A 26592-nucleotide genomic window follows, 5' to 3' on the forward strand; every position below is an offset into this window, starting at 1 on the left:
GCACGGCGGGCGAGGGTGACCACGACTCAAGCCAAGAGACTGCTGCTGTCGGTGACATGGGCAGGAGACGTGATATTGCTAAGGCAGCAAAACGCAAGCCCTCAGGCATGGGACTCATGCAGCTTCAACTGCCGGAGCTCCGCGGCAATGTTGCAGATGCGTTCTTTAAACCGCCCGAACGCCGCCGATCCGTTGGACTAGTGCTTCTTGATCAGAGGGGACATCGCAGAGCCGTTATCAGATCCTTCAACCCATTACTATCAGAAGTTGAAGAGGAGTCGGACAGGACAAGTGAAGCAGTTACAGATGCGGCTGATGGTGAAAATGGATGTGTGGTTGCGGATCCAGAAGAGTACGCTCTGTTGGACAGGCCTCTGCGTCCCCTGAAATCGCCTTTATCGGTTATGGAGGAGGAAAGAGAACGGTCGTCTATGAATGATGAGAACGTCGAGGCCAGAGGAACAGGGGACGCTCGTTTGTGTGTTGAGCTAAGCACATGCCCACTGACATTGTCTTTATCGCCATCTGGCCCTCTGATAGTTGGACCTTCCTCTCCTACTGACGAAGGCACTGAGACATCATTGTTCACAGCAGTCAATGAGGATTCTCTTGGAAGCGTAGAAATTGACGACAGAGAACTAAGTTATAACGGCGATAGATGTGTCACATCTGTTTGTTGTCAACTGACAGAATCAGCACAGCGGGTCGAAAATTCTTCTCCAACCATCCCTAATTTCCATCGCTATTCCAAGGGAGGAATTTCTTGGTGGGCGCCGTTTCTGGATACCCGTGATTTCACAAGTGACGACAATATCAATGACACTGAAGGATCTAGTGTAGCACAGAATTATCCTGCTGATAATTTCTCGGTAATAGCAAAGACGATAGTTGATAACTGTTTCTGTGTTCTAGGAGAGGAAATGTTTACAGATACATCAATTACAACTGACACTCGTAAAACTGAAATCACAGATGACCAGAGATGTACGGACCTATTGTCAGTTTCCACTATCACCCTTTCGTCGAAAGAATCAGTTGCACAACAGAGCCCAGAAGAACAGGACACTCTAGATACTATATGGCGGTCACAAATCCCAGATAATGGATTTAAAGGCATGAAGAATATTGGCAGTCTCAGTCTGTCAGAACACGAAGAGACGTGTAGTAAGAATGCTGACTGCCGTGCGACAAGTGAAATCCACTCCGACAGCTTGTATCCAGATGCGGCCACAAATGTGTCTGTTCATCCTGAAGACACATATCACACAAACGACAGTGATGTCTCTTATACTTGGAGCACCAGATCCCGAGGCCAAAAAAGATTCGATGAGGAAGAGCTGAGGTTCCCAGAAATCAGAATTCCAAAGCGGAATAACCAGAAGCAGAAGGTAGGGAAGAAAAGAACATCTCTGTCTATGTGCACTCTACACGACTTGGAGGAGCATAACTTTGGTCATAGTGTATTTCAAAGAGCCACAAAGGATGTCAAACTTAAGGACCGTCTCAACTCATGGCGAGAGATGCAGTCGAGAAAGAGGAGTTCCAGGAAAAGTGAGAAGAAGAAACATAATAGATCGAAGCGACGTCATCACAGTTCGAGTAGCATGGATCACTTGCTTCACGACTCAAGTTCTGAACACCGATCAGCGATGGAAAATAAGGCGAGCAAAAAGATTAAAGTACCAGCAACTGCGAAAAAAAGCGACACAGTATTTGCGGATGGCAAATCTACGAAAGATGGATACGAATGCCGGCTACGACAGCGTTCCAATTCATCTACATCACTGTCAAGTATTTTTAGCAGCAGTGGGGTAAAATGTGTAGAAAAAGTCATAGAGACTGGGGGGATACAAGAGTTAATCGGAAGTGGAAATGAGATGCAACTACAGGAGGTCAGCTTCCAGTATGTCCCGTGTCGTCCTGGAACAGCACCTTTAAACAGAAAGCACCTGTTCACAGCGGCACACCATGGAGATAACACGTTCGATAAGTCGCCAAGTAAGCTTCGACTCCATTTGAAAGCACCAGTGGATGTGAGCCAGTTACTTAAAAAGGTACCTACTGGAAGCTATATTACAATAGACAGCCCAGGTGCGAATGTACCCGAACGAGAGGTCACTGTGGCGATGGTGCTAGTGGACAATCTTAGATCAGAAGACGGAAGAGGGACAAATTGTTCCTCTGCACAAGAAATACCGAGTGCCATGGCCTCTCATACGAATCGTGAACAAGCGGAAGATACTCAAATTGGGGATTCACAGGATTTGTCCATATTAGCACCTGAAGACTGTGGCGCTGATGAGCACACCTCAGCTAATCAGCTACAGTCTGACGTTGACAACGTAGATACGCATCGAATGGAAACTTCGGAGGTCACTACAACCGATCTTTCAACCACCAAGCCTCACTCTCCTCACAAAGACAGATGTTGTAACGGTGAGTGTTGGATTTGCCAGTTATCAACTATTAAAGTCATACAGTACACTCAAGGGTTAGACAGTTGTGGAGATTTACCGAACCCTGAAAACAGTGAAAATGTTGTAGATACTCCTAATTCTGTAAAATCTGCTGTTAATGAAGATGAAATTACGGCTTCTGCCAATGTTCCAACTAATGTGGTGCAGGGAGTTTCATCAGTAGTTTCTAGAACCCCGGGAACGGCTCAGTATTCTGGCTCAAATGAAAGATTACCGTTACCGGAACCCACCCCAATAGGTGACGTGCCCCTGCAGGAGTACCATATCGAAGACATTGTTTTGCCATCAACACAGAACGAAGTTACCGCACTCGAATCTAGGGAATCATGGTCTACGAATCCTACACTTTATCGCACAACTATGGTATTACGACTTTATCCAGATGGGAATAGATTAAGTGGAAATAACAGCAGCAGTTCCAGCGGCGGGGAAAGGATGAACGAAAGTAGTGGAACAAGTAAGGAAGTCGTCTCAGAAGAACAAAAGCCGCCTCAAATGGCAGATTATGATGCGAATTCCAGCCATTGTGAGGAAACGAATAAGACTGCACCATTGCCGACAGTAGACGATGAAAGTAAGGGGGATGAGGGGGATGATGTTGGTAAAATGTCTACAGAGATTATCGATATATTCCGTAAGTACAAGCGAAGGTCTCAGAGAAGAAATAAATCATCTATGGAAGGAATTCATGAAACAAGGATTATGGATGGGCTTACCTCCTATACTGGTTGCGCAACGGAAAGTGATGTTTCCTTGATACCAGGCGAAGAGGAAGGTGTACCAGAATCAGCTAACACTCAGTCGTTTGCTTCAGGGGAAGACATTCTAACAAGCGAAAACCAAGGAACGAAATGTACAGAAACGAGCGAGGAAGGCGGAAGGAATTTTCTTTCTTGCGAGGATGGTAAATCAACCCTCAAAAGATTCAGTCTAGAATATGACATTCTGTCTAAAGTAATGCTATACGCTACTCTTCGGCAACTAGAAATGAACTCGACGTCTGTGGCCAGAACTGCAGGAGTACAACCTTGCGCGCAGAACAAGATTTGCGGCGGCAGCGGGCCGAATTACATGGGAGATGCATTTCAGCCCTCGCTGGACATGGAAGTGGTGAGGAGCCTTATGCAGCTACAAAATAGTCAGCATAAGTACACTAGCACTAAGTCTACGTGGACAGGACCTGAAGAAATTAATACTTCACCGACTGAACATTCTGCATCCTCACAAGCACTACCGATCACCTTCGAAGAGGAATCGAGCCGTGAAACTGGAGACACCAAAGAACGTCAGCAATCGGTTCCTGATGCGGACGGAGGCACCATTGAGGCGAACGTTTCAAATACACAGCTGCTGACTGTCACTTCCAAAACTGAAAAGAACTGTAGCATGTTGTGCACGAAGGGCTCCGTCGCTCGAGACGATAGAACACCAAATGTCGTTGAGGAAGTGACGTGCAATGATATGGAGGGAGAAAGCGTTGCTGATTCTCAGGATATGCGAGATCTAGAAGCAATAGATTTTTCAAGTAGCAGCGTCTCGTCAAACGCAACGAAAAGTCAACGAAGCAATAATGCCGAAACACACAAAACAGCTTCAGTCGAAGGCAGCGTGAAAGAACAAAAGTTGTGTTCTGTCGAAGTTAGAAACAAAGTGCATCATCCTGGCGGCGAACCTCAGCAGAGAAACAGACCGAAAAGACCTCAAACACGAGACAGAATTTTGTCTGCAAGAGAAGTGTACGAACGGAGGAAAACGTATGCAAAAAATTTAGCTCTGCGTCGCACTCAAAGAACTAAATTTTGTGGCGGCTCCGAAGACGGAGAAATTCGCAGTACTCTTGACGAAAATCAGTCGGCTTCAGAAGAAAAGAGCACTGGAGAATCATCACATAAGGAGTATCCTTCAAGAAACAAGAAAAGTGCAGATGGGTATCAATCTGCAGACAGCGTTAAGCGGATAGAAGCTGGAAATGAAAGTGTATCGTCAAACAAAGAGACCACAGTTAAGAACTTCAAACACACGACCGACAAGCCTAGAGCAGGGACTCGACCGGAGGCTGTCAGGGCAGGAAAAGGTGAGTCTTCCTGTAGCACGAGTAGCACCAAGAACAAAAGTGCTGCGTCTAGCGTAAAGGACAGAACAGTTTACGGCAATAGGGGCCTCAGAAGTGACTCGAAACTACCCGGAGCGAGAGAGAGAAGTGTGAGAACAAATGTCATAGGACAGCAGAGAAGAGGTCCTGTAAAAGAAGTAGACAAAGAAAGTGCCAATATTGGGCGATCCTCTGCTAGCTCGGACCATTCAGGTGGAGCGTCTGGCGCCAAGCGCACACCAGGGAGTATCGCAGCCAACGCGGGGAATGGGAGGAAGCTTTTTGGGATACACGGACACGGGTTGAAGAGTACCACTGTGAATGATTCTGCAGTACGAGCGCCTACGCCGAGCAAGCAACGAGGTCTTACAGAGAAACAATCAAACAAACATCTCGACAGTAAATCCTCGCTGCTGAAGTCTGTTGAGTTCGACTGTTTGGAAATAATTGATAAGCCTTCTCTGTGCGAGTCGTGGGTGAAGCAACACTATAGTGACTCGACTCTTGGCAGTATATGTGGCAGTAGTTCTGCAGAAACGACGGTCAAAACCACAATACACTCAACGAACAAGTCAGGCACAGAGCTGAAAGTATCCAGAAATCCAGCAGTCAGTTGCGAGAAAACTATAACAGCTAACGAATCGCGTGAAAGACTTAATAGAAAAGCAAGAGGCGGGTCAGAAGGCAAAGCATCTACACCACCAAATCAGCAAACTTCGTTGCCTTCAGAAAAGCGGAAGGTCAGTAGACAAACAGACGAGGAGAAGATACTTCCATCTGGAGACTCTGAGAGGTTGATGATATCTTTCCGAACGGATACTATACCTCTACTGACATACAAACCGCAGAAATTGTCTTCGGATGACCTGAAATCTGCACATTCAGCTCACAGTCGGGAATCGCGTTCAGAAAAGCGTTCGCAACTGTTACTCGATTCACTGCATACACAAACTGCTGGTTTGCCGTCGAGTCAAACAGATGTGGGTGACGTAAGAAAAATAGCTGAACTGTTGGGTAGCAAATTAGACGAGGATACACGCAGCAATCTACACTTACCAGAGATGAATTATTCAACGGAAAATGTTACTGAAACACTTGAACTTCGGAAGACATTGTCTTATGGCAATAAAACCACTGCAACTCAATCCAGCCCTCCTTCAGTGCCTGATAGGAAGTCTGTAGCCACGTCGCCCATGCCGCTGCGTAAACATAGTCGGCAAATGAGTCTGACTGTTGAAGCTTTTTCCTTTTGCAGTACTGGTGTCAATACGTCCCTCAGCGTGAGTCGTCTTTCATCGCACTCACTGGGTGTGCAGTGTCCATCCCAAGCAATCTCGAAACGGCCCTCAGCCACGACAGGCCTTCTTCAGTCTATAATTGAGGCTGAAGTGAAACCAGAAACCCATGTCTACGCAGCCACAGGCATGCATGCGATGCTCACTGAGGTCGCGACGAAACTGGAGAGTCAGCTATTGGTTCAGAGGTCTGTAGCAACCCAATGGATGCGTCGTGCTTCAGTGCCGAATCTTGCCTTGAAATCACCCGGCCCGAAAGTCAAGAAAACAGGGAAACGAAAGAAACGAGACTCTTCGAATAAGGGGTAGGTCACGCTTATTCTTCTATTAATTGCGACAATTATTTATCGATCAAGTGTACACTTGTATCTATGGTGGTTTTTATAAGTAGCAGGCGGAATGTTATTCAGAGTAGATTGATACATTAAGACCGTAACTTGTTGCTCTTTACCAGACTATTGCAAGTATAGTCTCTGTTATTTGGAGCGCTGTGCTTTAAATATGCCATTAGTAATATAGAGGCGTTACAGGTGCAATTTTGATATGAAAATGATATGCGAATTAATTAAATTGATCAATTAAACACCCCTGCCCACCCCCGCCCCCGACCACACCCACACCCGCCCCGGATGACGTCACGGGTTTTTCTCAGCCTGCACGTGTGCCCCATGTCCCTCCTCCCCCTCCCCCCCACCCCTCCATCTCCTTCCAACGTACCTTATTGGCAAAATTTTCGAATTTTGCTGGGAAATTCGAAATTTTTGTGGGAATTTCGAATTTTGGCGGTAATTTATTTTTCTCAGGGCTTTACTGACATCCCACCCCATCCCCCACAGGGGAACTGATGGGAAATTAAAAATGGCACTGCCCTTTCAGGGACCCGACTACTGATTCTACTGGATGGGAAGCACAAGTGCACCCCCTACCACATGGAAACTGTCCAGATGCGGGAGGGGAAGGTTAGGTTAGTGTACTTTATTTATCTCGGTCCGGAAACTGAAGTAAAGATCGATCCTAATTAAGTAATTAATCACAAAGGTCGGGTCTAATCACACAATGATTTGCATAGTGCTGCAAAAGGATTGCATAAAGTCGCAAAACAACTTAAATCTGACGATGCCATACAACTGGTGTTATCCTGTTAGGAAAAAAATTCGCTGTACCCCTCGAAACTAGCGACAGACACACCAATCTCCATCCTGCACCTTAAAGCTTGCGGGAAAAAGTATTAGGAGTCAGATGTAATCTCTATTCTGTTTGGTGGTAAATACGTTCAACTGACGAAATGCTGGTGTTGGACAGAGAGGACTTTAGTGAGTGTTTCACCTGTAAGCATGCAGCTGAGGTCTGCATTTACAGTTGTTTGACGTCAGAGTTCGCTGCAGTTACCTGCTCAAAAATCACACTGCAGCCCAAACACGATAACACAAAACACGATAACACAAGTGATGGAAAAAATTCCTCATAGTTCTAATTATACGTCGAAATACTCGTGAAAAAATCCCCACTTGTAATGAATGGGTCACAATGCAGCACATGTACTGGGGAAAATCGTCGTCCTAGAAGACGGGGTGGTAGTTAAAAGTGCGTTCTCCTCGATAGGCGTCCAAAAACTGCCGAAAATCGAGGCCCCCTGTCCACGCCCCCCTCCTTTCATCCACCTATAGGGGAACACAGGCTTCTTGAAATGGTCAGTTGCTCCGCCGAGTGGCTCGTAGTTTTTCTGTTCCCTCGCTGCCCGCACTCGGCTTCCCACCATCAGACCGCCGCCTTAAGGCGACGCTCTTACGCCAGCACAGTAGCGTTTATAGTCAATTAAACAAATAGGACATAGAAGTACGGCCACCACAAGTGCAACTTGTTCGTCCAAAATATAGTGATAGAGCCCCCACACGCCGCCCCCTGGACAGAGAGCGGCTGTGTCTGGCCACCACCACAGCAGACATGACCCCCTGTTCGGCGTCGGGGATCAATTATATTTGACGTCAGTGCATCTATAATCAAGCACCTATTACAAGAAGCAGAACACATTTGCGATCTTAATGTGTCCTCTTCCTACGAAAATAGGTGAAGTCAATTTTCTTTTAGTTTTATGAGCAAAATCTGTATAGTTTTTACGTACCACTGCTGTCGCACCTCATTTTTTGGGACATCCAACGAAGTCCACGACCACCGATCACAAATGATCAGCAGAGACATGACCAACATCATGTGTAAAATCAGGATAACAAAACTTCGACTATTATGCTGCAAAGATTACCAATCTCCTGAGCATGTCCTCTTTATATCGAAAGAGTCATCAGAGTAAGGAAAAAACGATAATTTAAACTCCAAAGAAAAAAATAATAACCTATATTAAGCAATTTCTTCCGGCTTGTTGATACAAATTACACGACCTGAGAGCGTTTCTTGCATTCAATATCTGTAAATAAACACTCATTCACGTCCCCTTTACCTTAGAGAATGCAATCTTTCATGCCATTGGCTCACATGTCGGAAAAAAACAATCACTTTACGTTTAACAACAGGAAGCTATAATTCAAGAGAACGTAGCTGTTTTGCTCACTATGGCAGGTCCCCTTTTACCAGTGCGATGCTACATCTTACTAGCGTTTACGAAACAGATCGTGAGAGCCTGTCTCGCTTTGTGTAGGTGGAAGATTGAAATTTCGTTAAAAGATATCGCTGCAACGAAAAAAAAAAAAAAGAAACGGTTGTCAAGAATCATTCCGTGGCGCCCTAGCCGTCTCTTTTAATTTCAAGGACTAATTAAGTAAATTAATCATGAGAGTCACTTTGTATGGCGAGTATTTTTTTTTTCAGTAGTCGGATTGCACTCAAACAAGTTGGACACTTGGGAATCCATGGAGGGAACACGTACTTTTTGAGGAACACTATTCAGAAACGACATCTGAAGTTGATCACAGAGGGATTCTACAGCCCACAACTTACATTTTGGGTAAGGACCGCGCTGTTAAAAACACGCTCATAACGCCTATGTTTTGATTTGATTTCATTATAACAGCGATGCTAAAACAGCTTGGGTATAACCCGCCACTGCCCGCACAGAAACTACGTTTACTGTGCTGTATCGCGCCCTGTCTATCGAGTAAAGCCAACCAGTGCCCTTAAATAGTGCAAAGAGTCCCTCTACCAGTTTTTTGTTAGACACAATTTCTTCAGCTCTAGTTGTCCCGAAGATTCTCTATCTTTTATTCTCCAATGCCATACATTCGAAGATTAGGTGTGATGCAGTTTCTTCACCCTCATCACAGATCCTACATTTAGGGTCCTCTTCCGTTATCCCCATTCCCTGTCGGTGTTTTTTTGAAATTCCCATGGCCGGTCATCAGTCCAGTCATGAGTTTGATCTCTTTCCTGTTCAATCCCAGGATTACAGAGCTTCTTTTAAAACATGGCTTGGGCATCATTAGCTTACCATGTTTTTGCTTATGGACATTGGTCCAGTATCCTACGTAATGTTTCCTAAGCTAGTTTCATAGTTCTAATTTAATCGTAGCCTTGATGATTGTCAGGACAGCATCCGATCCAATACATGGAGTTGTTGCCCCCATCCTAGCCAATCTGTCAGCTTGTTCATTGCCACAGATCCCTGAGTGGCCAGGGATCCACACTAGGTTTAGCCTATTGCTTCCCCCTATCTCCACCAGAGCCCTTTGGCATTCTGCAACAATCTTAGAACTTGTTGCAGGAGCTGCCAATAATTTCAGAGCTGCCTGGGTGTCTGAATAGATGTAGATGCTACAGTCCTTGTAACACGTACTCATATTCTCCTCCACTCATGCCCTGATTGCAGTAATTTCAGCATGGAATACAGAGGCCAGTTTTCCTAGAGAGATGATGCCCTCCAGTAATGGCTCAACCCTGTACTTCCCCAACGGCTTGGTCTATTTTCGTCCCGTCAGTGAACCAAACGATGTCCCCCATACGGTGTCGAAATGTTTTTTCCCACTACCCCCTCCTTCCAATTATTATATTGTAAGGCTTGTCGAAGTAGTTGGGAGTTCCCAGAATGAGATTTTCAATCTGCAGCGGAGTGTGCGCTGATATGAAACTTCCTGGCAGACTAAAACCTGTGCCCGACCGAGACTCGAACTCGGGACCTTTGCCTTTCGCAGGCAAGTGCTCTACCATCTGAGATACCGAAGCAAGACTCACGCCCGGTCCCTTACAGCTTTACTTCTGCCAGTATCTCGTCTCCTACCTTCCAAACTTTATAGAAGCTCTTCTGCTAACCTTGCAGAACTAGCACTCCTGAAAGAAAGGATATAGTGGAGACATGGCTTAGCCACAGCCTGGGGGATGTTTCCAGAATGAGATTTTCACTCTGCCGCGGAGTGTGCGCTGATATGAAACTTCCTGGCAGACTAAAACTCTGTGCCCGACCGAGACTCGAACTCGGGACCTTTGCCTTTCGCGGGCAAGTGCTCAACCATCTGAGCTACCGAAGCACGACTCACGCCCGGTCCCTTCCCGCTTTACTTCTGCCAGTATCTCGTCTCCTACCTACCTAACTCCTTCTCATTCTCGAAATATTGCCTTTGTTAGACACATGACAAGCAGGAGACGAGGTAATGGCAGAAGTAAAGCTGTGAGGACGGGGCGTGAGTCGTGCTTGGGTAGCTCAGATGGTAGAGCACTTGCCCAAGAAAGGCAAAGTTCCCGAGTTCGAGTCTCGGTCGGGCACACAGTTTTAATCTGCCAGGAAATTTTGAGTTGGGAGTTATTATATAGTCGGCAGGCATTTCCTCAGCCGTTCCTACATTTACCTCACTCACTGTGTTGGTGTGTGATTCTGGATATCCGAATGACACCCAATTTTTGGCAGTTTTGAGTCTGTGCGCAAGCTGCTGCCTCCATCTTGACCCAAAGGTGTAGTAGAGGCGTGCCCAGCATGGTTCCCATTCCAGCAGTTGGTGTGCTGCTAATTCCCCTTGTTATGGCTAAGCAGCCCAATCTCTGCACCTTAGCTAGCTCCTCAGCCGCAATCCGCTGTTCTACCTTCTTCCACCACACTACGGCCCCATATCCTAGGTCTGACCACAATGGTGTATATCAAGTACATACCCCTGGGGCTTCGGCCCCAGTTTTTGTCACAAGCCCTTCTACTAATCACTAGAGTACTTTTCACCTTGGAGTAGATACTCTTAATGAGAGGGGTCCATGTTAGCCCCTCATCTAAGGTTACCCCTAGATATTTCACTGTCCCCTTCACGGGTAGAGATTCATCGAAGAGCTTTAGATTCCAACTTGAATGTGGACTACGTCTCTTTGAAATAGCATCACAATAGTCTTCTTAGGATTAACCCTCAGATCTTGTTTAATGCACCAATTTTGCACAATGTCCAAACTTCTTTGTGTCAGATTTCTGTGTCAGTAAATTTGCCAAGTATTACTATGACAAGGTCAGATTTGTATCCTTGGCAGAAGATTTGCCTGGAATTTAATTCCACTATGACTTCGTTCACCACTAGTTTCCACAACAGAGGGGACCAAAGTCCTCCTTCTGGGCAGCCTCTAGTGGTGTTAATTACCATATTTTCATTCATCATGGTAGCCTCTACCTTCCTTCCACTAAGTATAGCCCTGGTCCTCCTGCATATAGTGGTCCCCAGGCCTGCACCTCTGCTGCCCTTACCATGAAATCGAAGGTCGTTTTACAGAAGGCCACCTCGATATCCAGGAAGATGCCGAGGACTATTTCTTGGAAGTGAAGTGCTTTCTCCATCTTCCCAATGAGTTGGTGGAGAGCTGGAGAGATGACTTGCATGATTTACCTGGTTGATATGCATGTTGCTTTGAATGTAAAGGGGCCCTAGTTGGCCTCCTCTCTCCAGCATATACATTACCCAGTTTTTCCAATATTTTGAAAATGAATGAGGACAGACTGGTTGGTCTCATGTCGTTAGCCTTGGTATGAACCTTTCTCCTTGGCATTGGAATGAAGACAACCTTCACTGCTCTCCAAGCATTGGGAATGATTACTACTGCTAGGCTGACCCTGAATATCCTGCATAGGACTCTTATGAGCTTCTCTCTTGCCTGTTGCAAGAGAGGTGGAAAAATTCCATCTGGGCCATGTGACATGAAGCGTTGGAATGTTCCCATCGCCCATTGCATTTTATTAAAGTTCATTCCCAGTCCTCTCTTAGAGTGCCTGAGAACCATTGCCTCTCTGGGATCACGTTCTGGACTGTGTTGTCCGGCAGAGCATATTAAGGAAAGTGGGTTTTGAGGAGCAGTTCCGGCGTGTCATGTGCTGTCTTTGTATATTCCACATCTACCTCAACGTACCTCCTGGATTGGTTGGTACTCTAGTGAGAATCTTGTGAGTCTGGCTTCTGCAGCCATGCTCTCCACTTCCTCTCAGAATGCCTTCCAGGATGCCTCCTTTGCTTGTCTGATTGCAAGATTGTAGTTGACAAGGACCTCACGATATTTAGCCCATTGTTCTTTACGTCTTGCAATATTAAACAGTCTCCGTACCTGTTCTCTTTTCATTTCTAAGTTGTTATTCCACCAAGGCACACTCCTATTTGTGCACTTCTTGGTGATTGGGCAGTTCTCCTGATACGAGGTCACTATTGCAGTGGTAACATGCTCAGCTACTTCATCCAATTCTACTGGATTCCTGATCGAGGTTTTAATTGCCGATAAGCCTAAATCAAGGTCCCTTCTATATGTCTCCCCGTCAGTTTTCCTGGGATTCCTGCAGGTCATGGTCTGTTTGATTCTAATTTCAACCTTGAATTTAATGTACACGTGGTCCGATGAGGATGGCTCCAACTCCACATGCCACTGTTTGACGTAGCTGCCCATCATCACGGAACTAAAGGTTATGTCAATCACTTCTCCCTTTCTGCTATTCCTTAATGTGGGTTCATGGCCCCTATTCAGGGTCTCTAAGTTGTTAGCTAAAAGGAATTCAAGAAGGCACTCACCTGTACTGCTGCTGTCCTTGCTACCCCACACTAGGTTGTGGGCATTGGCGTCGCAAACCCACAGAAGTTGGTTACCTTGCCGATGGCAAGTTCCTACCAGTCTCCTCACCTCCAAGGGAGGAAGAGAGCTGTCTTCGTAAAGCAGATATGCTGAGGCCAAAACAATTTCCGTCGTGATATCTTCCTCACCCTGCTCCATTTTAATGGTCACTAAATCCCTAGAGCAGAAATCCATCATTGGCATAAAAGAAATTACATTCCTTACGTATATTCATGTTCTGAAGTTTCTTAGATTTCTAGCATATATCAGCTTACCTCCGCTGCCACAGAGGCCCAATACACAACCTTTATATAAATAGGGTTCTTGTTTCAGAGCACGTCCACTTCCCGCCTCCCCAGGCAGCGACTTAGGGCAGCAGAGGCCCCTTTACTGTGCTGCAGATTACTCCGCAGCATAACGCCTTTGTTACTATCACCCTGATTTCAGGCAGAAATGATGTATGATGTGCTGACCACAATTTGAAATCAAGTCTATCCATTGAACAACATATTTGCGTTGGATCCTGTAGAGAGGTCTTTTAATGATTACAGCCACTGGTCAATCATGTTCGTGCCACTCTCATACCCCGGAAGAAGTCACCTTTTTTCGAACCTATCTGCTAAGGATCCCATACACCTAAAACTCCAGCGCTGTGTTGAGACAGTCCCTGTGCATCTAGCAACTGCTCCTAAGTATCTGCCACGCCCTCCCTGCAGTTTAGTCTATGTGATCGTCCCAGTTTAAGTCTGACCTGTACAGAAGTCGGCGAGCAGTATATCTAAGACCTTTTGCATCCTGTGGGGAAATGGGACGAGCTGAGCTAATGCCACATAAACACGTTTGACCACTCGGTGGAAACGAGAACATGATGTCATAGCTCCACCAACAGTGTACAGTGTGTAAGGCCAGTGCCAAACGAAGCTTTCCCCTGCAACAAGTGGTAGTAGAAGAGATAGTACGAGCAGTTACAGTGGGGTTTCTTGTTGGGAAAATTAGGAAGAGTACACTTCATGCATGGCATGGAGGAAGGATAAAGATTTTGCTACTGCATTGTGACACATCTCCAAACTACATACAGGTAGCCCAAAGGAGATTTGTGTCTCTCAGGTTGCATTCATGTCTATAACCAAAACATATGTGGCGATCCTGTTAAACATACAGATATTAGTTCATTGGAGCAGGTGGTTTGTGATCGAAGTCACTTCCACAGACCTGTGTAATGTTTCATCACTTGTACTGTAGGATGACCATATCCAACAGACTATCAACCACATGAGAGGGTTCCTGTATTGCTCCTTCATAAGCAGTTTAATACACTCCTGGAAATGGAAAAAGGAACACATTGACACCGGTGTGTCAGACCCACCATACTTGCTCCGGACACTGCGAGAGGGCTGTACAAGCAATGATCACACGCACGGCACAGCGGACACACCAGGAACCGCGGTGTTGGCCGTCGAATGGCGCTAGCTGCGCAGCATTTGTTCACCGCCGCCGTCAGTGTCAGCCAGTTTGCCGTGGCATACGGAGCTCCATCGCAGTCTTTAACACTGGTAGCATGCCGCGACAGCGTGGACGTGAACCGTATGTGCAGTTGACGGACTTTGAGCGAGGGCGTATAGTGGGCATGCGGGAGGCCGGGTGGACGTACCGTCGAATTGCTCAACACGTGGGGCGTGAGGTCTCCACAGTACATCGATGTTGTCGCCAGTGGTCGGCGGAAGGTGCACGTGCCCGTCGACCTGGGACCGGACCGCAGCGACGCACAGATGCACGACAAGACCGTAGGATCCTACGCAGTGCCGTAGGGGACCGCACCGCCACTTCCCAGCAAATTAGGGACACTGTTGCTCCTGGGGTATCGGCGAGGACCATTCGCAACCGTTTCCATGAAGCTGGGCTACGGTCCCGCACACCGTTAGGCCGTCTTCCGCTCACGCCCTAACATCGTGTAGCCCGCCTCCAGTGGTGTCGCGACAGGCGTGAATGGAGGGACGAATGGAGACGTGTCGTCTTCAGCGATGAGAGTCGCTTCTGCCTTGGTGCCAATGATGGTCGTATGCGTGTTTGGCGCCGTGCAGGTGAGCGCCACAATCAGGACCGAGGCACACAGGGCCAACACCCGGCATCATGGTGTGGGGAGCGATCTCCTACACTGGCCGTACACCTCTGGTGATCGTCAAGGGGACACTGAATAGTGCACGGTACATCCAAACCGTCATCGAACCCATCGTTCTACCATTCCTAGACCGGCAAGGGAACTTGCTGTTCCAACAGGACAATGCACGTCCGCATGTATCCCGTGCCACCCAGCGTGCTCTAGAAGGTGTAAGTCATCTACCCTGGCCAGCAAGATCTCCGAATCTGTCCCCCATTGAGCACGTTTGGGACTGGATGAAGCGTCGTCTCACGCGGTCTGCACGTCCAGCACGAACGCTGGTCCAACTGAGGCGCCAGGTGGAAATGGCATGGCAAGCCGTTCTACAGGACTACATCCAGCATTTCTACGATCGTGTCCATGGGAGAATAGCAGCCTGCATTGCTGCGAAAGGTGGATATACACTGTACTAGTGCCGACATTGTGCATGCTCTGTTGCCTGTGTCTATGCGGCTGTGGTTCTGTCAGTGTGATCATCTGATGTATCTGACCCCAGGAATGTGTCAATAAAGTTTCCCCTTCCTGGGACAATGAATTCACGGTGTTCTTATTTCAATTTCCAGGAGTGTACATTTCTTTTCGGGTGTAACACACCCAATCAGTGTACACTGCCATACACTTTGTTTTTTCTACAACGACTTAGAAATCAGTGTCAGCTGCTGCTAAACTGACGTAACACATTTCGATCCTGTGGCTCTCACAGCAAACTGAACATCGCATTGCATAAACTACACAACTACCACAACACAGGCTGGTAGCAATAAAACACAGAGGCGATGTTTCTCATTGACAAAAATGTGGTATACTTTGCAACACATGGGATCTGAAGGCGTTTGCTGTATTGTAGAGCGCTTCCAACAGGTATACGAAGCTGATGGCCTGTTCAGTTAATATCATCTTCCCATCGACCAGGTAGCGGATGTCACGGTGCTTCATTTCGATAAACATGGTTACTTCATTTTGCAGTCATGTTCATGATTACTGTTCTAGTGTTAACCATCGCTGGAAGGTGCTGTTTACAACATGCATGAGGTAGCACAAATAAAAAGAGGTACTCTTATCTTATTTGTGAAAAAAATTAAAATAATAACATTGCAGCTTATGGAAATAGGATGAATCTGTAGCAACGAGGAACGCTTCCAAAGAACTGCATTAAGGTGATGACCTTGACACTTAATCCGATGTTCCATAGCGACAAGTGGCAGATATTCGGTATTCCGCCAAGTTTACCTCCATCTCAACGGAGTGGTGTCAATCAGTCATTGTGTGGCAATCAACAGTGCACCCAGTGGACGGTCGGGATGGGAAAGACACCATTGATATGGGGCGACACGCAGTAATACACAGCACGGTTGATGGCGAGATCTATTTTACCCAGAAATCGGAGAGAACAATATCTACCAAATTCTGCAACTTGTGTAGAAACAGAGTGAGCTGACGTAATGCTATAGGACAGTGTTTTGACTACTCGGTGGATGTGAGAACATCATGTCGTTGCTCCGCCACCTGTGTACGATTTGTAAGGTCAGCACCAAACGAAGCCTGCTCCTGCAACACGATGACAGTACGAACAGTTACGGTGGTGTGAATTTTCGTCAAAATTAGGAGGACTTAACATCAAAGCAGATCTGCGACCCTCAAGTTCCATTCACGCCTAACACCCAAACGTTCTATCATCGTTACTCTGTACCATCCAACAGAGAAAAATTACAAACTATAAAAGCTCCGTTAATTTCATCCGATACATTTTTACTATATCTATCTCTTGCGCTATATCGAAAACAAATACTATCTACGGGCTGGCGTCAAGCAATGCAGCCATACTATTAAATATATTTATCCAGGTGGTCAGTGATCGACGTCGCTTGCACAGACTGCAGTGAAGTTTCATCGTCGGTACTATACGATAACCCTCTTCCACAGCCTTGTTTTGTTGTTTGATACATAACTTTTTCTGCTGTAATACGTCTTGTACACTGACATACATTTTTTTTCGCCACAACTTCGACGTCCGTCTCAGATTCTAAACTGATATTAACACTTCAGGGGCATTGACCCCCAGGAAATTAGACATCACACGGTGTAAATCACATTATGTGTTAATCAACAGCTTACCAGTGGAGTGTTGCGATGTAAAGGACTGCCGTGCGGGATTAGCGGAGTGGTCTAAGGCGCTGCAGTCATGGACTGTGCGGCTGGTCCCGTCGGAGGTTCGAGTTCTCCTTCGGGAATGGGTGTATGGGTTTGACCTTAGGATAATTCAGATTTAGTAGTGTGTAAGCTTAGGGAATAATGACCTTAGCAGTTAGGTCCCATAAGATTTCACACACATTTTTATGAAAAAGACACCGTCGATGTACTCTAATAATAACCTGCATAGTTGATAGTGTGATCAATTTTAGCAATTTTATCGTAATTTCAACACAAACCAGTGATGCGGCAGCATGCTTACCAATTTCTGTACCATCATTAAAGAACCGCTCCACTAGTTTGCGAGTACCATCGCGAATGTAAGTAGATGACTGTGCAGTACATTCATTCATTGTTAATTCTCGAACATATACATCAACGTATAGCAGACAGCGACCTACATACCTCTAGAACTTCGATCATAGTGCATAGCTTACGATCTTTCTGTATGTGAATTGGAGTCACAGGGCATTCTCACTTTCTTAAGATAAAGTTCGAGACCGAAAGACCTCCTCGCGTTATGTTTGGCCAACACTCCCTGCAGCTGACCAGAAGCAGACCGCTAATTCCACGTTTCGTGTAGGAATAGTGGGAATCGAGGCTGTAACTGCTATCCTGCGCCCATCCAAGAACACATGATTTCTCAAAAATGGTACAGATGGCTCTGAGCTCTATGGGACTTAACTTCTAAGGTCATCAGTCCCCTAGAACTTAGAACTACTTAAACCTATCTAACCTAAGGACAGCACACACATCCATGCCCGAGGCAGGATTCGAACCTGCGACCTTAGCGGTCGCGTGGTTCCAGACTGTAGCGCCTAGAACCGCTCGGCCACCTCGGCTGGCACACATGATTTCTCCAGATGGGCGAATGTCGAGGAGGTTAGCACCCCTTAACGGTGTACAATGGATGTGAAACGGTATTGATGCTAACACATACGGTTAAGAACAAGAAACTTTTTTTTTATGCGGTAGAAATTCTAAAGTATTGTTCTAGTGCCTGGGGTCATTACCAAGGAAGTATTGGTAAGAGAGAACTTAAACACATGTGCTCCTAAAGCTACAATGTTCTTCACATAAAACATGCTATAATGCTAGATCGTTGCGGTTTCGGACCTATTAGTCATATGGAATGCAACGCTGATAGTATCCCAATGTAAGAAATATATTTCCAGCGCATGACACACTCCTTGCAGGTTTCTCTACGCAAACTATGGTGATCAACTGTAAAATGAAAAACTACTTTCTTGTGATACAAGTACAATATAGCTATCGAGACTTCTACAGCTTACACAATTCACATCCGATAACGTTCAGAAATTGTATTATGGTCGCATCAGTCCTATACAGGGTGTTACAAAAAGGTACGGTCAAACTTTCAGGAAACGTTCCTCACACACAAATAAAGAAAAGATGTTATGTGGACATGTGTTCGCAAACGCTTAATTTCCATGTTAGAGCTCATGTTAGTTTCATCAGTATGTAGTGTACTTCCTCGATTCACCGCCAGTTGGCTTAATTGAAGGAAGTTAATGTTGACTTCGGTGCTTGTGTTGACATGCGACTCATTGCTCTACAGTACTAGTAGCATCAAGCACATGAGTGAGTAGCATCAACAGGTTAGTGTTCATCACTAACGTGATTTTGCAGTCAGTGCAATGTTCACAAATGCGGAGTTGGCAGATGCCCATTTGATTTATGGATTAGCACGGTTCAATAGCCGTGGCGCGGTACGTTTGTATCGAGACGTTTTTCCAGATCGAAGGTGTCCCGACAGGAAGACGTTTGAAATAATTGATCGGCGTCTTAGGGAGCACGGAACATTCCAGCACGGAACATTCCAGCCTATGCCTCGCGACTGGGGAAGATCTAGAACGACGAGGACACCTGCAATGGACGAGGCTATTCTTCGAGCAGTTGACGATAACCCTAATGTCAGCGTCAGAGAAGTAGCTGCTGAACAATGTAACGCTGACCACGTCACTGTATGGAGAGTGCTACGGGAGAACCAGTTGTTTCCGTACTATGTACAGCGTGTGCAGGCACTATCAGCAGCTGATTGGGCTCCACAGGTACAATTCTGCGAATGGTTCATCCAACAATGTGTCAATCCTCATTCCGGTGCAAACGTTCTCTTTACGGATGAGGCTTCATTCCAACGTGATCAAGTTGTTAATTTTCACAACCAACATGTGTGGGCTGACGAGAATCCGCACGCAATTGTGCAATCACGTCATCAACACAGATTTTCTGTGAACGTTTGGGCAGGCATTGTTGGTGATGTCTTGATTGGTCCCTATGTTCTTCCACCTACAGTCAAGGGAGCACGTTATCATGATTTCATACGGGATACTCTACCTGTGCTGCTAGAACATGTGCCTTTACAAGTACGACACGACATGTGGTTTATGTAAGATGGAGCTCCTGCACATTTCAGTCGAAGTGATCGTACGCTTCTCAACAGCAGATTCGGTGAACGATGGATTGGTAGAGGCGGACCAATTCCATGGCCTCCACGTTCTCCCGACCTCAACCCTCTTGACTTCCCTTTATGGGGCATTTGAAAGCTCTTGTCTACGCAAACCCGGTACCAAATGTAGAGACTCTTAGTGCTCGTATTGTGGACGGTTGTGATACAATACGCCATTCTCCAGGGCTGCATCAGCGCATCATGGATTCTATGCGACGGAGGGTGAATGCATGTATCCTCGCTAACGGAGGACATTTTGAACATTTCCTGTAAAAAAGTGTTTGAAGCCACGCTGGGACGTTCTGTTGCTGTGTGTTTCCATTCCAAGACTAATGTGATTTGAAGAGAAGTAATAAAATGAGCTCTAACATGGAAAGTAAGCGTTTCCGGACACATGTCCACATAACATATTTTCTTTCGTTGTGTGTGAGGAATGTTTCCTGAAAGTTTGTCCGTACCTTTTTGTAACACCCTGTAAAGAAAGGGACAAACCCATAGCAGTGGTATCTGACATGTGAAATTACATGTCATTCCGCCACTAACTCCGTAAACCGGACATCTGTGAAGCAAATGTATACACGGGGATTGTAGTACGTCACAAACCCATGTCGCTAACCTATAATCATCATACTTATGAAACTGAAGACTCTATTTTATACTCAAGATGTGGCAGGGGTATGGAGTAAGTGGCATAAAACATCGTTCGTCGAGAGGAATGTGTCGAAACAGGATGAAAGTCCTCTGATGACCTAGAGGTTTGCTGTTTACGACTGCACGTAGACAGTGCTCTAAGTCATACACAGAACCGGCAGTTGTATGGGAGTCGTTCTGAGATTATGTCTGACAACTGATGTATTTCGACACAGCAACGAAAAAAATGGTCAAATGACATACAGCGACATATCCCTCTCTTTCACTAGAATGTATCGTCCATCTACCATTGAATCCTACCTCACTACAACTCCATCTCACCTTATCACTCCATCCACTCTGTCATTCTTTAATGCGTATGCAAGTATGAGGCATATGGTTATCTTTTTCTCCAGGATAGGATCGTAGACAGCAGCAACTCGCGCGCATCTCTGTTACCCAATAGACATATAGTAGAATGTTTTCACGACGAAAAACAAAAGTTTCTTTCCCCGGTACACGCACGTCCCATGTTCCAAAATTACTTGTAAATGTAGTACAGTAAATATAGCTGTATCTTTTATGCCATGCCATGTTCAGTTTTCTGTGAGAGCCACAGGATCGAAACATGTTAATATCGGTTTAGCAGCAGCTGACACGCATCTCTAAGTCATGGCAGAAAACAACAAAGTGCACGGCTGTGTACACTAATTGGGTGTGTTATAACTGAAAACAACAGTGTATTAAACTGCTTATGAAGGAGCATTACAGGAACCCTCTCGTGTGATTGACAGTCTGTTGGATATGGTCATTCTACAGTACAAGTGAGGAAACTTCACACCGGTCTGTGGAAGAAACTTCGATCATTAACCACCTGCCCCAATGAACTAATACCTGTATATTTAATAGGGTTACCACATGTTTTTGGGTGATAGACATGAATGCACCCTGAGAAACACAGATCTCCTTCGAGCTACCTGTATGTAGTTTGGAATGTGACGCAATGCAGTAGAAAAATCTTTGTCCTTCCTCCACGCCATGTATTTCCCAACAAGAAACACCACCATAAGTAATACAATCTCTTCTTCTACCTAGTGTTGCAGGGGAAAGCTTAGTCTGAAGATGGCCTTACGCACTGTACATGGTTGGCGAAGATATGACACCATGTTTCCATTTCCACCGAGTGGTCAAACGCGCTCCTGTCGCATTAACTCAGCTCTTCCCATTTCCCCAGAGGATGCAGAGGGTCTTATGTGTAGCGCTCTCCGACTTCTGTACAGGTCAGACTAAACTTGAACGATCGCATGGACTAAGCTGCAGTGAGAGCAGGGCAGGTACTTAGCAGCAGTTAGAAGATGCAGAGGGACTGTCTAAAAAAGCGGTTCTTGGTGTATGGGATACTTAGCAGATAGGTTAGAAAAAAAGTGACTTGTTTCGAGGTGTGAGAGTGGCACACAAGTAGCTGTAACCATTAAAGGACGCTTCCACAGGATCCAACACAAATATGTGGTTGAATGGATAGACTTGATTCCAAACTTGCGTACATTTCTGCCTGAAAGCGTAGCACTGCCAGTGACCTATGGGTGCCTCTGTAGACTCAATACCGCCTTTTGATGCAGCGTGATGGTAACATGGGCTTTATGATCGTGTTTTTAACAGCGTGGTCCTTTTGCTGATTGTGTGTTGTGGGTTGTAAAATCCCTTTGTGGTCAGCTTCAGATGTCATTTCTCTATAGCGTTCCTCGAAAAGAACATCGTGTTCCCTCCATGGATTCCCAGTTGTCCTACTTGACGAGTGGAATCCGCCTGCTGAAAAAAAAACTCGCTATACAAATGACTCTCAAGATCAATTTAATTAATTAGCCGATGAAATTAATATCATTGATGTGCCTCCTGGAGGGTAGAAAGAGCGGAAGAGATGGCTAGGACACTATGGAAAGATTCTTGACAGGCGTTTTTCTTGTTATATCTTTCAACGAAATTTCAATCTCCCACCTAGACAGGGCGAGACAGGCTCTCAAGATTTTTTTCGTAAACGCTAGTACGATATAGCATCGCACTGGTAAAAGGGGACCTGTCATACTGTACAAAAAAGCTACATTCTCTTGAATTATAGCTTCTTGCTGTCAAACGTAAAATTAATGTTTTTTTCCGACATGTGTGCCAATGAAGTGAAAGATTGTCTTGAAATGTTTGTAATAAAATAGAGCGTGATAGTTTATTTGCAGACAGTGGACTCAAGAAATTGCGAAATATAGATTTTTTTTCTGTGGAGTTTAAATTACTGCTATTTCTTTACTCTGATGACGGTTTTAAAATAGCGAGGATATTCTGCGGTGATCGGTAGTTTTCGCACCGAAATAGTCTAATTTCTTCTTTTTCCTGATTTTACTCAGGATGGGCAACTCTGCACGCCGAGAAAAACACTTAGCTTCATCTGGCGGTAGGAGTGGAAATGATCGGTGGTGGCGGTGAGCGGGGGTGATTAATTGATCAATTTATTAATTTGCATATCCATTTGATATCAAAACTGCACCCATAGCCCCCCCCCCCTATACTATTATTTAATTCTTGTATTCTGTATATGTTAAGAAATGTCATTCGAGCATTCTTCCTGCGAGCTAATAAGTTGGAGTGAAAAGCAGAGAAATTAAATGAATCCTTGTGACATATTTTCTTTCTGAATACAATAAGACAGAAATCATTCAGAGTTAACTTGAAGCATCTGCCTCATGTACGGAATAATTATCATTGCACAATGTCCATGAAGGAACTGTTCCAGTGAGAGAAACTTCAACGTGTGAAATTCTCACTACGTTTTTTCATGAAGGGGATCTGTTAACCATAACCTATAATGATTCATTCCATACATTTGAAGAATTAGCACAGTACAACAATCAATACTGCATTTGTATACCCTGGGTAGGAGTAAAACAGCAAGTAAATGAGTTCATCCTGCATTAACGGCAAACAACATACATTATTGGGGGGAGTGGAAGGGGGGGGGGGAGGAATAATTCGCCACGTCCCTAGTAAGTTTAAACGTACGTGATGATCCATTTAAGGTGACGGCGCCCCAAAGATCTCCATCTATGCTGGACTGTTAGTGGTTTGATGAAGCAGACTTTCACTAGCTTGAGGTAGTCAAGCACGCTTTCTGGTATTACACCAGCCTATGGTCGTCGGCTTCATAATTTTTATCGGGAAATGTTTAACATTCATTAATTTAAAAAAAAAGATGAACCTCAAGTACTTTGTGAGTTATACGCAGACGTAGTGGATATCTGTCGGGAATAAACAGCCTTAAATGAACTATTTCCATCTGTTTCACTAGAAGTTCTGAGGCGCTTTTGTGAAGACATCGTTGATTCCATATTGGTTCATAACACTACCGCGAATCTGTAATTTCAAAGGAAACAGTACAAAAAATTGTGAAACAATAAAAAGAGCTCAATAGTTAGCCTATCTGAGTAAGCTTTTGTAATGGCTAAAGTGCATTTATGAGCCAAGAAACTATAACCACCGCCTGCACTGCGTGGATGACAGCGTATGTACACGATCATCGACATCCCTCCATATTGTAAAAATTGATGAATTTATACATATAAGTTTCACGTCTCCTCCTAAATGACTGAACCGATTTATACTGTACTTGGCACACATACCTCTTACTGTCTGGAAAGAATCATTCTGGGCTAGGATCCCCATCTGTTGGTCCGAGGTAGACTGAAGAGAAAGAAGTGTAGCTCACGGTGTGCAGGCAGCTTGACTATATTTGTCCAATATTGGAGAATGAGAGAACTTAGTGCCCTGAACCAACATGCACATAATTTGTAACCTATGAGAAACTTTTCCTCTCTGAAGATCTCTTAACATAATGTCACCTAAAAAGTTTTTCGTTTACTACATTTTAACTGTTCAAGCAGTAAAATTACCATATCAAGCATGTTATTTTAATTCATTACACTTTTACTGCTAACTCTTTTTTGCAACATATTGTGTAGACAGTTTTGAAATAAAATTATAAATGTAACTGCAAAAATATATCGTTGCACGATACATAGTTAAGGAGATATGGCGTGGCCAGGACCGAGACGTGTAAAAGAACTGCCTCATCATGCATCACGTTTCAGTTTATTACTTATTTACCAGTAACTCTATTCGCAACACATTTCGCAAACTGTATCCACATGTACCTCTGGATATACCTTGAAACGTACGACATATAGTTCAAGAGACATGAAGCAGTAAACGAAACTGCAGGGCGAAATTTATAGAGATACATGTGAAACATGTACTGGTATGTGAAATATATATGACACGTGAGTATGTTGGTAAAGCCACGGCTACTCCTAAGCCCCTGCATTGATTTCAGCCAATTCTGGTGCACATGTAACTTCTATGAGGAAAGGCATACTGTGGGGGATGAAACCTACAACCCTCCGTTATTGTGGTGTTCATAACGTGGAGAGAGGTGGGGGAGCAGGAGATGGACAGACTTAGAGGGAGGAAAGAGAAGATGGTTTCAGGTAGAGGGAGATGGCCAGTAGAGGGGAGTGGAAAATGGGAAATGGATGGGAAAGGAAGAGGAGGAGATGGACAAAGAGAAGGCAGAGGATGAGATGGACAGAACAAGGAAAGAGGAGAGGAGGAGATGGACAGACAGAGGTGGAGGAGAAGATGGAGAGGGAGAGAGGAGGAAGAGATGGATAGAGAGAGTGCGAAGGAGAAAATGGACAGAGAGAGGGGAGGATGAAATAGGCAAAGAGAGGGGAAGAGAAGATGGCCAGAGAGAGAGAGGGAAGAAGAGTTGGACTCAGAGGGGGTGGAGAGAGCAAAGGAGAGGAGCAGATGGACAAAGAGAGGGGCAGCAGATGGACAGTGAATGGGAGGTGAACCTTACAGTATATTGTATTTTGTTATCACTGAGTAGTGTTTCGTTCTTCGCAGTTTAAGCGCTTCATCTCTTTTCGTTAGTACATAATAGTATTCAGTTACATATATCTGTATAGTTATTTGCTTAGTTTATTCTTTTGTCGAGAAAAATGCACAGTTCAATGAATGGTAAGCCATTAGCCACTGGGATTACATCATCTGCCTCCAGAATGTTTCCGGATCATGAGAAGGGACAGATGATTCATCGTAAGGGTAATGAATAAGGAAGTTAGATTATTATAAAATCGTATGATCTAGAAGCAATGCTGCCAAGTAAAACACGGTTACCTACTTGCTGCCTGTTATGCTGAGGTATCTCTACGATCTGTGGCAAAAAGCCATAAAGGCGTAATTTTCACAGGTACGACCCGTTTGCTACCCTGGTGAAAAGCGTCCAAGATATGAAGTACGTAAGTTTCGCTATCTTAACTTCAATATGGAAGTAATAAGAGACATTACACTACGTACATGTGGACATCACATTTCCACTGTAAGCTAGAAACAGTCGAGAAGCCCTCACGAATAACAATGTTTGAATTGGCGTGACGAGGAAAAGCATTTCAGGGCATACACGCTACCAGAAGTAAACTAAATGAACTAATTAGGCCTATACAAATGAATTAATGGCCTGTATTGTTCCGAAAGTATGAGTATTTTGAAAGAATGTGGTGAGGTGATATACTTAACTTGTTGAAATGTATTGCTGACAAAGGTAGATGTTCTTTCATGAGAATGTTTTTAGAAAGCCGTGAACTCCCTCTCACAAGACACACCTGGCTAGCTTCGGCAACCCTGATGCCCTCATTATTCTCAGCTGCTGACGGCACATTGACCATTTTCCTGTGGGACCGATCAATTGCTTATTTTTCGCAAAACAGCTATTTTATCCGCGATTTACACATTGTCAGCTTGACCAGTCATAGGTGAGTAACCAGCATCTGGCATATGCCTGTAGTTCCGCCTGAAGAGAACGCTTGTCATTATTTTAATACTGCTCAGATGAAGAAAAGGAATAAAGTACTTTGGTAAGTTTCCAGTCCAGTCGTTCAGTGTTAAAAATACGTTAGATTACGGGGATTCAACCAAAATTCCAACAGAATAGGCAGTTTATTTTTGTGCGAATGGTTAACATTTTCTCATTGAAGAAGCTTCATCATTTATGAGTAACGGCCAAAACACAGTACAATTTGCACAAACTCATCTTACAGCAGTTATTGCGACAGAATTCTTAAGCAGAGTGGCTCATTAAACAAATAACTGGCGATCAGAGAGCAGAATAGCTTACGAAAAACCTAATTGTGTCGGTTTGTAGGAAATAAGAGAAAAAAATTCGTGTTTATTTT

General features: G+C 44.9%; 1 protein-coding gene across 1 annotated transcript in view; it reads left to right on the forward strand.

Moving 5' to 3' along the window:
* The first annotated feature begins 1556 nt into the window (after positions 1-1556).
* The window catches only part of LOC126336989 (uncharacterized), a 112034-nt gene continuing 86998 nt past the window's right edge, over positions 1557-26592 (forward strand). The window contains exon 1 of the mRNA XM_050001230.1: positions 1557-6169. Within this exon, the coding sequence (XP_049857187.1) occupies positions 1605-6169 (4565 nt within the window). The 5' untranslated portion in view covers positions 1557-1604. The remainder of the gene's footprint in view (positions 6170-26592) is intronic.

The sequence above is a fragment of the Schistocerca gregaria genome, chromosome 1 (genome assembly GCF_023897955.1).
Source record: "Schistocerca gregaria isolate iqSchGreg1 chromosome 1, iqSchGreg1.2, whole genome shotgun sequence".
NCBI classification, from domain to species: Eukaryota; Metazoa; Arthropoda; class Insecta; order Orthoptera; family Acrididae; genus Schistocerca; species Schistocerca gregaria.